The following is a 16,956-nucleotide window of genomic DNA, read 5'->3' on the forward strand; positions in this document are numbered from 1 at the left end:
CGTCGCCTTACTAGCCTGGGATATTAAAAGCTATAAAAAGGCACCCTATCCCCTCGGATTGTTGCCTTACCAAAAATAGCAAAACTCTACCAAATTTTTGCCAGATTTCCCATAGCCCCCTACCTCTTTCCATACTGCCTTCCAACCACCCTTTGGATGTCCTCAGTCTCGTCCTCCTCCAGCGACTCATAAATCACCCACTTGCCTTCTGTCTCCCCATGGATCCCGACAATAAGTTCTTCGAATTCAAAAGGTCCACCCCCCAAATGCACTTCCCATTGCCCTTCTAAATCCCAAAGCACACACTCCAAGACTATCAAAATGCCATCAGACATCCCGATAGAGGAGCTTCAAATAGAAGAGGAGATCTTGACCCAACAGGCCTCCCAAGCATAACCAGCACATCAGCGACTACAACTCCTCCCTCGAAATCATCCACAAAACGCACGCCAGCTCCAACATAAGGGGAGTACAAGGTTGTGAGGTCCGTGACATACTCACCACTCGGAGAAACATGGCTCCAACAACTCAATGGTAGCGCGATCCACTCGAAGTATGTGTGCGAGGGGAATGATTACACCCTCAAGCCTCTACTACCACAACGCAGTTGCATACCAATCTCTCAAAGAGCTAGAAGTACAAGCATCCCTGGCAATGACAGGACTCAAGCCCATTGCGAACCGTCTGCCATGTCACCTCGACATGAAGTTGCTCGACGAATTCATCTTAGCACCTATAACTCAAACTCCGACGATGGCATTCTTTGGGATGCAGTAGGCACCCCCCTCTTCTACCACCTCAATGTGGATGTGGTGCGCTCTGCCTTTGGCCCCCCCATCATTGCAAACAAGTACTCCCACAAGAAATACCTACATGAGGCCCTTGGCAAGATCTACAAATATGAGAGGAAGAAGAATAAGGGCCGAATTCACTTCTTCAAAATAAAAAAGACAGAGATGGAAAAATCGGCAAGAGTGCTTCAATGGTTGACCCAAGTCAAACACATGGACCACCATCAATCGATAGTGCCAAACATCATCGCAAGGTTGGTAGAGCCACAAGGCACCAACTAGGCTGATTACTTCTGCATGCAGATGAGGGAAGAACTCAAGACACACAGTGATGTGCTGGGTACTCCGATGTTGTACATGCTCGTGCTTTACCACATTTTGGGGCAACAGCTGCCAATCAGATATGGGCTGGCTGACAAGGCAGCCACAAGACCCATTCTAGCAAATGAAGAGGTGATAGTGGCTGACCCCAAATGGTCGATAAGTGATCCAAGCCCCACCCACTCCAGCCGTCCCACTCAACATCCACTTGATAGTCAAAGCCAAGAGCATGCCTCCTAACTGTCCTCCTCCCTCCTCCAAGCACAACTCAGCACGCGCGACAACAAGACCCGCATGGTCGTCGCACAAGCTACAAGGCAAACTACCCTCGGCAAAGCAAAGGAGTATTGAACAAAGGTCGAAGAGCTGGAAGTTACTCTCACCCAACTCAAGGATAAGCTCTCTACCACTGAATCCCTAGTTCAAACCATGATGGACCAATCGAACAGGGCAGAATCCACCCTCTGTACCGTAGAAAAACAAACCCTTCAGGATCTCCTCGCACAGGAGCAAGCCCTCACCATCACCATGCAAGCTGAGAATGAGAACCTGTGCACCTCTGGGTTACCCAGAGGAATCTACGTTGGAAGACAGAGAGCAACAAGAGTTCTCGATGTACAAGGTCTCCGCACAACTCGCCACCTACACCCTTGCCCCACGCACCATCCCCCAAATATTTCAAATACACTTCAATGCACTTTGCACACAAAACCTCATTTGTCACATAGATCTCACCGCCTAACACACTCCCAGACCATCCTCCACCACAATCCCGACCATTGTCGTCCCCCGTCCTCGCCATGTGCTACTTCTCCCTCGACCTTCAGCCCACTAGTCTATCCCTCCTCCGCCCCTCCGATCTTCAAACCCTAGCCGCCCATCCCATCCTCCTAAACTTCCAGGCGTGGTGTCGAGTAATCACTGAGTCCACCAATTATCCATTGGATGATGAGGTGATGCAGCTAGCCAAGCCCGACGAACTTAGCCCATGGGTCTATACTCCTGACATCTTCCAAGCCAACATCAACTGGATGTAGACCTATGGTTGGGCTTCCATAGTCCAAATGCAAGGACACATGGTTGCATATCACTCCACTGCCTACCATCCCCTTGGCATCATAATTTTGTACAATCAGGTGCTACAAGCTCTCCAAGACTCACTAGAGTCCTTGGTCAACAATTTTGAAACAATTCATGTAGCATACCCCGAAGTTGTCACCGAGGAGGATGGGCAAGAAGAAATCATTGTCTTTAACTCTACTAGCCCCCCCACAGAAATTCCGCAACCACCCCCTATAGATCCTGCCCAACCCCCCCAACAACCCGCCAATCCTGTCCCACCTCCCCTTCCCTGCACAAACCTATCTGAGTACTCCTCTAACGCCTCCAACACTAGCACCGCATGGCATGGGACCTCCTAGTCCATCTCCTCCAACGCTCATGTTGAGACTCTCAATGCATTACTGAAGCCAGCACATTTTGTACATATGCCCATCGACCCTTTGCCCGCAAGGAATGCAGAGGAGGAGCCTACGCCAAATGTCTACGATGATGTCCCTCCAACACCCCCTCCTATCCGCCCGAAGATATCCAATGGCAGCCCGACCTACAATCCTTCCAGGACTTGCCCGACAGCACCCTCATGCATCACTGGAAGGCCCAACTAGAAGGCTCATGCCTTCATCTGTACGAGATCATAGGAGTTTGCCTACTCACTCAGTTTATTATCCAGTCTTTCAAAGACTGGAAGCGAACCTACCCGAAGTGCACATGTGGCAGTCACCACTTAGCCCGAGATGCGCCCATTCCCCTCACTGACTCAGATGTCAGCCTTCAACCCCATTGGCACATCCCCTTTTTGAAAAAGGAGTAATTTTGGTGCTACTATCGCAACGCACACCTCGAGCGGTGGATTCATCCCTTGTACATGCCCATGGAAAGATGATGGACCTAGGCTCACTTCTACGAGCTCCAACAAAAGGATCCTAATATTATCTACAACTTCCTGAAATATAACTTCCCCAAGGACATGACTCAGGAGGGATTTTGCTTTTGCCTTCAGTCATTCAATGATACCTACGGCTCTCTTGTTCCTGACCTCGTGGTGGTTGCAGCAGTACACTTCAACTGCCTCATCCTTTTGCTACTCCGCAATCTCCCTACCCATAGTTAGCCCATTGACAACAAACTACATAATCTCAACAACTAGATTGTCTTCAACCTCGACACCGGTCCCTCCCAATTCTAGGACTTACACCTCTACCTTTGGGTCCACAACCTCCATGGCCATCACATTCGAACATTTGAGGACATGCATGCCACCCACTTCTCGAAGTTTTGATCTTATTTCACGCGGATCACTCCCCGAAAATTGGACCGCTACGCAGTCCTCCATATAGTCCTCTCCACTCACCTACTCCAATGTGGTTGCGGCTCAGCAACACGAAGGGGACATGTTAAAAGCCACAACCATGGAGCACGATGATAGATCTAGCCCTATGGGTTTTGAAAATGGCTTAGCATCGATCTAGTCCTACGAGTTTTGAGCCTCAAATAGCTTAGGACAGAGGTAGTCCCTAGGATCATCCAAATTGGCAAGGATAACACAAGAGCCATTTGAATCCCATACATGGATAACACAAGAGCCATTTCAAGACAAAGAGGAGGTTGTGAGAATTAGCATATGCCTTGGCACCATATGGGCCCAAGTAGTTGTAACAAAAGAGAGACGAGAGAAAGTGGTATAAGGAAAAAGGGTGGCCCTCCCTTCAAAAGGTGACTTGTATAAAAGGCCAAATGGTTGACTTTAGTCTTCATTATTTTATGCACAAGTTTGAAATACAAGCTCCCTCTTCTCTTCCAAGAGTATCTTTAGGTGTTCTCTTGTTTCCCTTGTAGTGCCTTTGTGTTCGCCACTCCCTCCCCCTTCATTCTTCCCCTCTCCTCTCGCTCTCCCTCTATTCTCCCATCTCCCCTTCACCTCTTCCTCTCGTGGAAACACATTGCAACAATCCGAGAGTTGCTTGAGTGACACTCGCAGATGGCTCGTGCTTTGCATTGCTCTCACAAGCAGTAGCTTGGAGTGGAGGCTCCATCGGCATTCCTTCAAGATCCCCACAACACGTGAGTCACCATTGAGACCACACAACATCTATGGACACAGTTTCCACAAGCAATATAGATCAACACATCAGTCTTTAGGACATTCTAGCATCGGCTCAGTCATGCCGCATTGCACCACCCTTGAATCTAGTGATCACCACCTCTTTCAATCAGCAGATCATTCCTCTGCATGAGGATGTTTATGCATCATTGAGGTCTTGTCCCAATGTAGTGGACATCATTAGGTTTGGTTGGATCCATGACTTTCGATTAGTCCCTCCATCAGCATTTGGCACCTCATATGCCTCAGGGACATCTTATGCATTCTCAGTGATATTTCAGGCTTCTAGGCCTTTGTATTGTTAGCTCCACTTTGGGCTTATTACAGATGCTACATCCCATGCCAATGGATGTTTAACTATGCACACATCAGATGACCTTTAGCTCATGACAATTGAGCATATAGGTTGGACAGGTTCCTATACCTTGTCATTTGTACGGGCCTCTTCTTCAGCAGAGCAGTGTATCATACCTGCACCTTCGGCCCCAGCTTTTATGCAGCCCTTGGATCACTTTGTCTACACCAACTATGCCATCTTCTTCGACCCTGCATCATTCGACAGAGATTATAGCTTTACTACAACATACCTCGGCCATTGCTGCAGTTCTTTTGGGTTGGTGACAATCTCGTATGTCACAACCGATCAGATCACATCGCCATAGCTACATCAACTAATTTTACATCCGGATGCCTCTTCTACAGAGCAGCTACACAGCCCACGATGACTTATGAGATGTTCATCTTTGACATGTTTTGCATGCAGCCATACACACAGTTCTCCACTCAATCATCTTTCGATCGATAGTCTTTGATCTAGGTGGACTTTACCGTCTACATATTTCCTTCCTCTTCCCTTCGGCCTATCTTCTGGGCTTTGTTCCCAAAGGTGAAGGATGACCCACAACTTAAGAGGGGGAAATACACATCTTGTATATGACCACATAAGTTGTAATCATTGTACATGCCTTCGCTACATAGTCATTGTGCTCACATATGCACATACTACTTTGATTTCTTTCAGTTTTGGATGCTATCATATGCACCAAATGAAATCCACAAAAATGTCTTGTACATGCACCCTCTACTTACCCAGTGCAATTTAAGAGTGGGTGTTGAGGATGGTGTAAATTGCACTATACCTCTAGGGCATTATGGGCCAACCCTAACCCTAACCCTAAGGGGTTCACATGTATATCTTCATGTTCATGTTCAATACAACTTAGTCTATAGGTAGTATAGCATATGCACTCCTCTCTCTCTCTCTCTCTCTCTCCCTCTCTCACTTCCGCTATCAGACATGGTGGTGTCGGAGTGACAATTCTAGGCCAGTGTTCCCAGAAAACTTGCAAACTATATACAATGAACCTTATAAATTTTTTCCCTCAAATTTGTAAACTTGCAAAACATTAGGCAAGTTGTATGTATTTTAGTTAAAAGATCTGCAAACTCTCAAAAGCCTTCAAAATTTGAAACCTCAAATTTTGTGATTTGTTGAAAAAACTACTTTTCGTGAAGAGTGTTCTAGGCCCCTTTCTTAGAGCGCCTCCCCATGCGAATGCCACTGGGGATTGGTGGGCAGTGGCCAAGGTGAGGACAATTCAGAGTTTTCACATCCCCACGCTAGAATGCCAAGGCGAGGACAATTTAATGCGAAGGGTGAAGCATTAATTGAGAGTGTATCCTCCATTGTGATAGGCTAGAATCTGACAAAACCTTCCAGCAGCTCAATGTTGAGCTAGAATTGTAAAAAACTAGAATTCTGGGCTGGTAGTGGAATGTTAGACTAGCAGGGCTATCGCATCATGGGAACGTTCCAAATTCTTGCTCACTCAACCTTGCTAGTCCACGCGGGAAAGCCCTCATAGGCCCTCTAAGGAGCACTTTCTCGAGAGGAAATTGCTCCCTGATTTTAGGACTTGAAAGCCTTGCTTTCATCACTGCTTTTCTTCACTTACAATGAACCTTGTAAGTTTTTTTTCTATCTCAAATATGTAAACTCGTAAAAAAAAAAAATCAGGCAAGTTAGTTGTATTCGAGCAGACAGATGAAAGATCAACAAATTCTCAAAAGCCTTCAACTTTGTTAGGAAAAAAAATACTTTATGTGAAGAGTGTTCTAGGCCCCTATCTTAGGCGCGCCACATACGAAGCCGAGGAGGAGTGGCTCTGAATAGAGGAGGGAGTGCCTTGCTTTCTTCAATTCCTTGCTTTCTTGACTTGAAAGGAATGTTGTTGTTGTTGTGCAAACACCACGCCAACCATACAATACCATGAACGTAAGCATACAATACACAAGGACATATTAGTGAATCAAAGGTGAGACCTTTAAAAAGTGGCCTCTCTTAACTTCTTCTCGGTGTTCTCGTTCTTCTCGCAGGTTGGTTTGTTTTTTCTTCAGTCTTTCTCTCAAAATTTGCCCTTCCCATTTTGCAGAAATCCAAGCCCTTGGCTATGGCTTCCCCTTTTCCCTCATCGTCCATCCTTCTTCTCCTTCTCGCCTCTTTCTCCTTCCTCGCTTGCTCCTCCTCCTCCCGCCTCCCTTTGCCTCGCCTCAGTAGCCGATTCCCTCAAGGTCAAGCTGAGCGATTCATCAAAGCCCTCAACCTCGTCCCCGGCGCTTCTGAGGATAGCCATGTCGTCGTCGGAGGCCCCCGATTGGTTGAACATCCTCTCCACATGGACGTCCACGGAGATTCACCCATCGGCACGAAAGAGTTGGGACAGCACGCGGGATACTTTCAGTTAAAGGGAACTCATGCTTCCAGGTTTCAACTTTCTCTCCCTGTCCTTAATCTGTGCGTTTCTTGCCGTCGTCAATTGCGTCTCCCCACAACGAAGTTCGGTTCTCTATTTACGTTCACAGAACGTCAGCAAGCGCAGTATAAAGCGTGTCTTAGAGAAGGTCATTGATTACTAGGATCTAATTGTCAAATTAGCCACACTTTTCAAAGTTTGTAGGAAAGGACGTTGCCTCGTTCTACCGAAGTCAAGCTAATTGTGGCTTGAGCCATTTGCTTTTTCCTGGGCACGTATTCAAATTAATTTGCCTAGGGAATGATTAGCAGACGTGTGTAAGAGGACCTTTGAGCCTTTGGAACACAGTTTCTCGTGCTCATAGAGCTGTTCCCTTGGACTTTGCATCAATAAATACATATTATTCGCTTATCAACGACATTTGCATAAGCTAAGCTAACATTATTCGATGCAGTCGTTAAATATGGCTCCTCATTCCCTTCTAATGAGTTGAGTCGAACGGCACTCGCACCAATCAAGTCTTTGCCGTTGACCAGGAGAATCGTTAGGGGCTTTTGTCCTTTGTCTCTTTCTATGGCTCTCTCTCTGGGATATGGATAGACTACACTAAGAAAGAATCTACGAGTGAGACCTTGCGATTCCTTTTTACTAAAAATAGAAAAAGTTTAGAAAAGACGGGAAGATCTCACAATGAGTTTTAACGATAACCTTGCAGTTACTGCAGTTGCTGCTTTTAGCACATATACTTCGAATGAAATGATTTCTTTGCATATGCAGTGATTCAACTTGGTTGCATGCGGAAGGGGGTTTCTATATTCTAAGCAAAACCATCCGAGCATCTGAACAAATTGAATCGTGAATGTATATTTTTGTCTCAAAGTTCATGAAATGAAGCCATACATAGGGACCCCTTAAGTGAATAAAAGGGTCTTTGGGCCTCTTTTGTTTACATTGCCCATATTGGGCAATTAAAAATAAGAGGCCCAAAGACCCCTTTCTTTGAAGAAGGGCTTTTTGGGGCTATTTTTTTCATGGACCAGGTGAAAAAAAAAGGCCCAAAAACCTTTTTTCCTTGAAAAAGGGGTATTTGGGCCTCTTTTTTTTACATGTGCCCAAAGACCCCCTTTTTTCGATGAAAGGGGTTTTTGGGCTGCTCTTTTTCACAAAAAAGCAACCCCAAAACCTCTTTCATTGAAGAAATGGGCGACCCCTTTCTTCAACAAAAGGGGTTTTGGGCCATGTGAAAAAGAGCAGCCCAAAAAAGACACACCCCATGCGGAAAAGCGTTATTACATATAAATTTCCTGCTTTGATCTTATCAGATGTAATGGATAACTGTGTGTGTGGATAATGGATGAAATGTGCAAAGTGAGACTTCCAAAGAGCTAATGGCTGTATGTCTTTGCTTCTTCTAGAACGCTGTGTGACTGTGATGATGTATTATATGGAAACTAGTTCTGGCCTTGTGTGAAGTTTGTCCCTTGGCATGCTTTTACTTGTTACCCAGCAGATCCTAGTTTTTCCAAAGAAGGCAGCTGATGATTTGCCTTAACGTTGCTTTAATGCACTATGATTGTGGTTTGATTTTGTCATTGACAGGGCTTCGTGTTTTGAAAACCTGATTTTGTAAGCCTACTCTAGACGTTTTGTTCTTGTTTTTTATTTTTGGATGGTGCAGGATGTTTTATCTGTTTTTTGAGTCTCGTGGGAACAAGGCTGAAGACCCAGTGGTTCTTTGGATGTCTGGAGGGCCTGGTTGTAGTAGCGAGCTGGCATTATTCTATGAAAATGGCCCCTTTCAAATCACTGATAATCTCACTCTTGTCTGGAACAAGCACGGCTGGGACAAGGTAAGCTGTGCATCATTACGAGAATGTTATTCTTTGACTTGTGCTACCAGTATACAAATGTTCTTGTGATTGGCTGCAGGCATCAAATATTATATTTGTAGACCAACCTATCGGAACTGGATTTAGTTACAGCAGTGATGTCCGTGACATACGACACGATGAAGCTGGAGTCAGCGAAGATATGTACAACTTTTTGCAGGTTCTTTGGCAAATTGCCCTTGCCCATATTGATGGGTGTCTTAACTTGTATTCAAGTTTTTTAGTCATTATTCATTCCCTGTAGTTGCGTGCAGTTTCTGTGGTCTTGCTTCAAATTTTGATGGAAAATGAATGTCCATCCCTTTTTAATATTGCTTTTGGCAGGCCTTTTATGAAGCACATCCTGAGTTTGCTAAAAATGAGTTCTATGTAACTGGAGAATCCTATGCTGGACATTACGTACCTGCTGTTACTAATCGCATTCACCAGGCTAATAAAGCAAAGGAGGGTTTACCAATTAACCTGAAAGTGAGTAAATGGTATACTGATCATGTTTGCTTCAAAATCGAGGTTTACATGCATGGGTACCTTTACAGTATAAAACATTAAAATGGTGGTGTTGCAGGGTTTTGCCATTGGGAATGGTCTCACACATCCAGAGATACAATATGAAGCTTATGGTGACTACGCACTAGAGATGGGCCTTATTGGTCAAGCTGATTACAACAGAGTCAGCAAAATGTACCCTGCTTGTGAGATGTCAATTAAACTATGCGGTAAACCATGTTGTACACCCTTGTAAGCCTGTCATTATACGTGTCTGCATGAAAGCTTACGTTACTGTTATGCTTCACAGGTTTTACATAACAAACTAACCTGCTAGATGTTGTTGAAAAATGGATTGCATTTGGTTAGGACCTTTTTTGTGCTTGGATCATAAGCTTAAATGTTACTGTTTGAGCTTCAGACAGTACTACATTACAAATAATGAGGCTGTAGTCAGATATCATTGAAAGATAGATTGCATTTGAGTAGGCTGAAGTTCAGTTGAGTTGCAACTTGCAGTCTCAACATTTGAGGATGAAGTTCTGTATTATCTTTTACTTTAATTGCAATGTCAGGATTGTCTTGTGTGCTGGCTAGTTTGTCCAGTCTCACTTATTTGTGGTCTGAAGTTTTGCTTTATTGGCATGCAGGGACTCGTGGGACTGTCGCGTGTTTTGCTTCATACTTGGTTTGCAATTCCATCTTCAACTCTATCATGTCAATAATTGGAGGAGTAAATGTACGTGATGCGGCACAGCCTCTCTCTTTTTTTGGACTCACATTGGATGAATTTATTGGTTTCTTGGTTTTGAACTCGTATCTTTTTGGTTATTTATTGAAGCATTTGAATTTGCCCATGGATTAGTTTATGTTCGCGACTCAAAAGTAAGCAATAACATTTTTAAAATTTGTTTGGAAATATCAAAGGTTGCCATCCTCTTCACCTTTAAAGTGTAGAGAACTGGACAACGATAGAAAGATCTTACAGAGTTATGAGGTTTTAACATCATTGAAAGATCTTTTTAAACATACCTACTTCTGCTTAAATGTTTGGTCTAACTTGTCTCTTATGTTGAGCAGTATTATGATATCCGAAAAGAATGCAGTGGGAATCTGTGCTATGATTTTTCGAATATGGAGACTTACCTGAACCAGCAATCGGTGAAAGATGCTTTAGGTGTTGGCAACAGGAAGTTTGTTTCATGCAGCCCTCTCGTTTATGAATTCATGTTAGTTGATTGGATGCGAAACTTGGAAGTTGGTATTCCAAGCTTGTTGGAAGATGGAATCAAGCTTCTTGTGTATGCTGGAGAATACGATCTTATTTGCAACTGGTTAGGTGAGTTTTCTCTTTTTGGAATAGTTCATGTATTTGAATGCAATGTATTCATGCTTCCCCCCCCCTCAAATTGTGGGTCTTAGTTTATTTATATACATAGGTAGCACAGGAAAGATGAGAAAAGCGAGTTGGTGTTAGGGCTAGAATAACATGGCAATTATTTTCATGTGCCAAGGATGCAAGCCTTTGACATCCAATTATAGACCTCATCCTCTATGTATTAAGTTTGCTTACAGAATTTGGCAGGTTTATGCTCATGTTTGTCTTTAGGTAAAGTGGTTGTGAACACCACCCATCACAAATGATCCATTGTTATAAGACAGTAGAGAGAACAAACAAGAGTGAAGAAAAAGAGCGAAGTATGTGCTCCACAAATGGGCCACCGCCCAGTGAGTACACTAGGAAATCATGTCCTATGCACCAAACCTCTCAGCTTAACTGAACTGGAATCTAAATTTGCCGAATCTATATGCATGTTGAGAACCTAGCCCAGCTTACAAGCTTATTTCTTGTAGTATCCTTCGTTGCCCCCTCAGTGGAATGACTGAGATCCTCACAAGATGAGTATCCAGGGTACCTAAAGTAGCATGGTGTAGTATCCTTTGTCACCTCCTCAGTGGAATGACTGAGGGTCCTCACAAGATGAGTATCCAGGGTACCTAAAGTAGCATGGTATTTCTTGTTCATCCTGGTGGATATAGTAACCGAAGATTTTCAAACGAAGACATTATTCCTTCATGAATATTTGTGCATTATAAATCACTCCTAATCCCTTTCTGAAGGTGCCAATTGGCTTTTCGTGAGCCATTTCCTGTGTAGGGGTCAATGTAACCAGCCTTATGTTTCTCACATGGCAGCTTTATTTGCTAGTTACATGACTTATGGCAATGGCAACTTTTCAATTTGAGACTTCAGTTTTCACTATACCATCATTCATGATTCGTCTATGTAGTACTAGTTTGGGGCATGTGCAATGTCCAACGTGTCATGTCATACGAGTCTCAACAAGTCTGACCTAGCACTACCATATTTGTCATAAGCTGCTTCAGTGTTGAAACCATTTTCATTCTGTGTGCCTTGAACATTTGCAAAAATTTCGCCATTCTCTAGGCCGTAAGTTCTGGTCTTTATCGAATTCCTCTTCGTTGTCATCGAATTCTCTCTGTTTTCCGAATTTACTACAGTATCCACACTCCCTGTTACAGACGTTTCTGAATAGGTCCAAATTTCCTTGCCATGAATGTTGTTCAGCACCTTTATCAACAGCTGTTCTTTTATAGGTTCATGTTTCAGCAGTGGAGGCAAGTGTTTGGTATGCTGTGTTCTGCATGGATTCAAGGCACCCATGTACTGTAATTCCCATGTTAGTTGACTTGATGAGCCTTTTGTGGATCCACCTTGAACTTTCGAAAGTCCATGGTTTCTGCTCACCGTCACTGCTACTATGGAGATCAACGCTTGTGTAGGCTAGATATAGCAACTCTGATGATCCTACTACTTGAGGCCCCTGGCCCTAGGTACATAAAGGGTACCATTTGGCAGTTTGGTGATGTGGCTCGCGGCTGATCTGTTAGAAAACAGAAGGAAAGAATCACTCTAACCTCCAGCCAAGACCTCTCCCACTCTAGCAACACTCAACTCAGATAACTGATCACAGATACAATACTCACTCAGAGAAAACTTAGGCAGAGAGAGAATATATTCATCCACCGGATGGTGGGCAGAAAACTGGCTCCAGGAGAGCAATACAAAACTCAGCCAAGTGCTGAGACAAACTGCAGAAATTCTCTCTGTCAGAAAATGCCAAGTCTGAGTGCACAGCACAGCCCAAATCAGAGGCTTTCTGTCCTGCACTGGATGGCTGAAATGAAGGGAAGTGAGGGCCTTTTATAGGCACTGCCCAGGCCTGTTGGTCTGACCGACCAGCAGGGTCGGTTCCCTGACTGGGGACCGACCAGGTCAGTCAGTAAAACCGACCAGGGTCGGCCCTGGTCGGTGGCCCTGGTTGGACCGACTGGTCCTGCAACAGGGCCCTATAAAAGGGCGCCCTGTGCAGCCAGTCCTTTGCCTCTAGGTAGGCATGGAGCCCCCCCAGAATGCTGCTGTTTGCTGAGTCTCTCTTTTCCCATCCCATCTTACCCTCACTGCCCCTTGTCCCCACAAAACGGGGGCTCACAGGTGGGAACAGTGAGTCTCTAACACCCCCCCTCAATGTCACAACTGTGGGCCAATCCCCATGCGTTTGATGAGGTGCTCCATCTGTTCTCGAGGGAGTGCCTTCGTGAAAAGGTCGGACAAATTGTCGGCGGTCGGGCAGTAGATAAGCTCGATCACGTCGTCGATGATGAGCTCTCGAACAAAATGATAATGAACTTCGATGTGTTTGGTCCGCGCATGGTACATTGGATTCTTTGCAATAGCTATGCAACTCTGATTGTCGCACATCAGCACTGTCGCATCCTCCTGACACACATCCATGTCCTCCAGAATCCACCGCAACCACAATGTCTCACAAGCGGCTGTACACGCGGCTCTGTACTCTGCCTCTGTAGATGAAAGGGATACTGTGGGTTGCTTCTTACTTAGCCAAGAGATGGCTCCAGATGCAAGTAAGAAACAATATCCTGTCGTCGACCTTCTGGTGTCCACATCACCTGCCCAATCACTGTCACAGAACCCGCCTAGTTCAATGCCTTTGGTGTAGCTGATCCCAAAGGTGCAAGTACCCTTCAAATACCTCAGCACACGTAAACCTGCATTCCAATGATTCTTCCTGGGAGAAGCAGAAAACTGACATAATAATCCAACTGCATAGCAAATATCCGGGCGCGTATTGGTAAGGTAAAGCAAACTTCCTACCAATCGTCGATACAAAAGAGTATCAACCAGCTGAGATGTGTCGTGAACACTTAGCTTCAGCCCGACCTCCATTGGAGTTAAAGCTGTTCTGCAATCCTCCATCTGAAATCTCTTCAGAATTTCTCTGCAGTATTTCTCCTGGGAAATGAAAATCCTGTCTTTAGCCTGCTTTACTTCAATCCAAGGTCAGTCATCTCAAACTCAGACATGAGTAGCTCCTTGACCTGTGAAATCTTCTTGACATGATCACCTGTCAAGATAAGATCATCAACATAGAGGATGAGTACCAATCGCAATCCCTTCTCAATGAACAAGTAAAGGTTTGCCTCAGAAGGACTCCGACTGAGCCCAATCTTCTGAAAGAATATATCAATCCTTTGGTACCAAGCTCTGGGGGCCTGTTTCAGCCCGTATAACGCCTTCTTCAACCTGCAGACCTTTAATGGGGACACTGGATCCTGAAAGCCCGGTGGCTGCTCCACATATACCTCCTCCTCCAGGGTTCCATTAAGGAATGCGGACTTCACATCCATTTGAAAAATAGGCCACTGGAAATGGGCAGCAAGGGCAATCACTCTAACCTCCATGTTAGAAAACAGAAGGAAAGAATCACTCTAACCTCCAGCCAAGACCTCTCCCACTTTAGCAACACTCAACTCAGATAACTGATCACAGATACAATACTCACTCAGAGAAAACTTAGGCAGAGAGAGAATATATTCATCCACCAGATGGTGGGCAGAAAACTGGCTCCAGGAGAGCAATACAAAACTCAGCCAAGTGCTGAGACAAACTGCAGAAATTCTCTCTGTCAGAAAATGCCAAGCCTGAGTGCACAGCACAGCCCAAATCAGAGGCTTTCTGTCCTGCACTGGATGGCTGAAATGAAGGGAAGTGAGGGCCTTTTATAGGCACTGCCCAGGCCTGTTGGTCTGACCGACCAGCAGGGTCGGTTCCCTGACTGGGGACCGACCAGGTCAGTCAGTAAAACCGACCAGGGTCGGCCCTGGTCGGTGGCCCTGGTTGGACCGACTGGTCCTGCAACAGGGCCCTATAAAAGGGCGCCCTGTGCAGCCAGTCCTTTGCCTCTAGGTAGGCATGGAGCCCCCCCAGAATGCTGCTGTTTGCTGAGTCTCTCTTTTCCCATCCCATCTTACCCTCACTGCCCCTTGTCCCCACAAAACGGGGGCTCACAGGTGGGAACAGTGAGTCTCTAACATGATCAGGTGAGCCTGGGTTTTGGGCATCCCTCCCCAGTATATGAAGGGGTTGCATGCCCTCTGCTTGTGCCACATCTGCACTTTTCCACTAATGTATTTTCCTGCTCGGGGCAGCACCTTGCAAAGGAAGGGATATCCTTTATTTTTCTATTGATTGTCTTCAAGTTTTTGTCAGCTAACCTTGTACTTGCTTCCACCTTATGCATGTGCATGAAAAATCTCTCACAAATTCGTCCTCAGTAGCAAAAGTGGCCTCCTTCCATCTTCTTATCTTACAACTTCCTCCTGCATTTTTGGACTTGTGGCCACTCTTTCTGCAAATTACTCACACGCCAATGGTGGTGTTTATTGATAACCTTTCCTTAAATTTAGTTGTGGATCCTTGTTCATGTGGGCTTGGCCATAAAAACCATGTCTGGATCTACCAACGCATGACATGCTGCTTGCAGACAAAGATTCTCTTTAAACAAATAGCTCATAGGCAGGAATATCTGATTGCTGGTAACCTTCACAACTCTGTGTGTGTGTGTGTGTGTGTGTCTCTCTCTCTCTCTCTCTCTCTCTACACATACATACAAAAATATATATCTATCCATCCTGTGAAGATCTTCTATTTGACTTGTATCCCAGAGTTCAACTCCTTTTTTTTGCACTCACACATTCAAATTCTGTGTCAACATTTTGATGTCAGGCAATTCAAGATGGGTTTCAGCAATCGATTGGTCTGGTAAGGAGAATTACGCCAGTGCTACTCCAAAACCATTTCTAGTGGATGGTGAGGAGGCTGGCATTTTAACAAGTTTTGGTCCACTCACCTTTCTTAAGGTAGTCTTCTGTCCTCCGCCCCCCACTCCTTTCTTTTCTGCCCCCCAGCTTCTCTCTCTCTTTCTCTCTCGCTTGCTCGCTCCAATTCTCAGGGCCCCCATGATATTTAATCCCATTATTTGTCATGTTTGATTGTCTACGCATCTCATATTCAATCTGTTTCATGCTTTCAGGTTCATGATGCTGGTCATATGGTGCCCATGGATCAACCAAAAGCTTCATTGGAAATGATTAAACGATTCACTCAAGGAAGCTTATTGGATGATGAATCGTCTCACCTGCTGAAACAAGTGACTGCAGATGGTGGAAACACGTCTGAATAGTTCCAGCATCTTATCACAAAACTGTGTGAATATTATCTGAAGACTTGATTGTTTGTTCTTTGTGTATAAGTTCTACTCTCTTTACTTGCACAGGGGTATAATGGTTAATTCCGATCTTCCCTCTGCTATCAACTCTGTAATTTATTAAATTCTGTAAATATTTTGGCAATGTATGCATTGTTGCCCTGTATCTTTGGTTATCTTGTATGCTGTTTTGGGCATGGTTGCTTTGTAGGGTTGGTTGTGAAAAGATATGGTATAAGATAATTCCTATTTGCTTGGCTTATGTTGCTCTATCATCTTTTCCCAATTTGGGTAATGGCTGGCATTTCCTCCTTGCGTGTCGAAATGAAATAATCAGACCTTTATTCTGTGTACCGTCAACAATCTCCAAGTGGGCATCTTCTGGAGAATAATTAACCTTCCAGGCACATTGGTAGTAACAAGCCGTGGGATTGAATGCAGCAAGTTGAATGCCAATTTGCAGAGTCAAAGCGGAGATGGGCTGCAATGTGTTGTTTGTCTCTGTTTTCTAAGACATCTGCAGAGATTGCTGCACAAGAAGAAGGATGGTCGCCAAGTAGGTGCAAACGTTTCACAGTATTGTGCCATTTCTCCATGAATTTATGGAAGACTTACATAAAATTCATGAAGACTTACATAAGGCCAAGTGTTAAGTTCGAGGATGTGGCAATTCCTTGTGTTCGTCTATTTGTTTGAGGTGGAATCAATTTAGCAGTCCTATGGCAAGCTATAGCATGTCGTTGGATTGAGATTGTAGAATGAGAGAGATGTTGAATGGTTGGACTATATTAGGGCATGCTAAAACATTGAGGAATAGAGCTCTAAGCGTTGTAGTTCTTTTTAGGGCTTGCGTCCTACCTGCAAATATATAAGGCTCATTTAATGAAGATTCAAAGCATGAGCAAAGGCTTGTTTATGGCTGATTCTAAAGAAGTTTGAGAGGACAGTGATTTCCAGTACGAG

At 44.7% G+C, this 16,956-nt stretch overlaps 1 protein-coding gene across 2 annotated transcripts; it reads left to right on the forward strand.

Moving 5' to 3' along the window:
* Positions 1-6,460: 6,460 nt before the first annotated feature.
* Positions 6,461-16,159, forward strand: LOC147889682 (serine carboxypeptidase-like). 2 transcript variants are annotated; one of them, XM_087391155.1, is made up of 10 exons: positions 6,461-6,590; positions 6,708-7,039; positions 8,707-8,878; positions 8,958-9,077; positions 9,242-9,385; positions 9,483-9,633; positions 10,054-10,142; positions 10,484-10,742; positions 15,513-15,646; positions 15,820-16,159. In XM_087391155.1, exons 2-10 carry the CDS (start codon positions 6,726-6,728, stop codon positions 15,967-15,969), a joined length of 1,533 nt encoding a protein of 510 aa, XP_087247281.1. In that variant the 5' UTR covers positions 6,461-6,590; positions 6,708-6,725; the 3' UTR covers positions 15,970-16,159. The 2 variants fall into 2 exon arrangements, with proteins under 2 accessions (XP_087247281.1, XP_087247282.1); XM_087391156.1 differs by having other exon boundaries at positions 6,513-6,651.
* Positions 16,160-16,956: the final 797 nt, after the last annotated feature.

This window comes from Dipteris shenzhenensis, chromosome 20 (assembly GCF_047967505.1).
Source record: "Dipteris shenzhenensis isolate YYH24624 ecotype China chromosome 20, Dip_SZ_1.0, whole genome shotgun sequence".
NCBI lineage: Eukaryota > Viridiplantae > Streptophyta > Polypodiopsida > Gleicheniales > Dipteridaceae > Dipteris > Dipteris shenzhenensis.

Bases quoted from the DNA above. Each gene is read 5' to 3' on its own strand.
- LOC147889682 (XM_087391155.1), top strand. From the start codon at position 6,726: ATGGCTTCCCCTTTTCCCTCATCGTCCATCCTTCTTCTCCTTCTCGCC. The intron at 7,040-8,706 runs GTTTCAACTTTC...TGGATGGTGCAG, and splicing joins AAGGGAACTCATGCTTCCAG to GATGTTTTATCTGTTTTTTG. The intron at 8,879-8,957 runs GTAAGCTGTGCA...GATTGGCTGCAG, and splicing joins ACAAGCACGGCTGGGACAAG to GCATCAAATATTATATTTGT.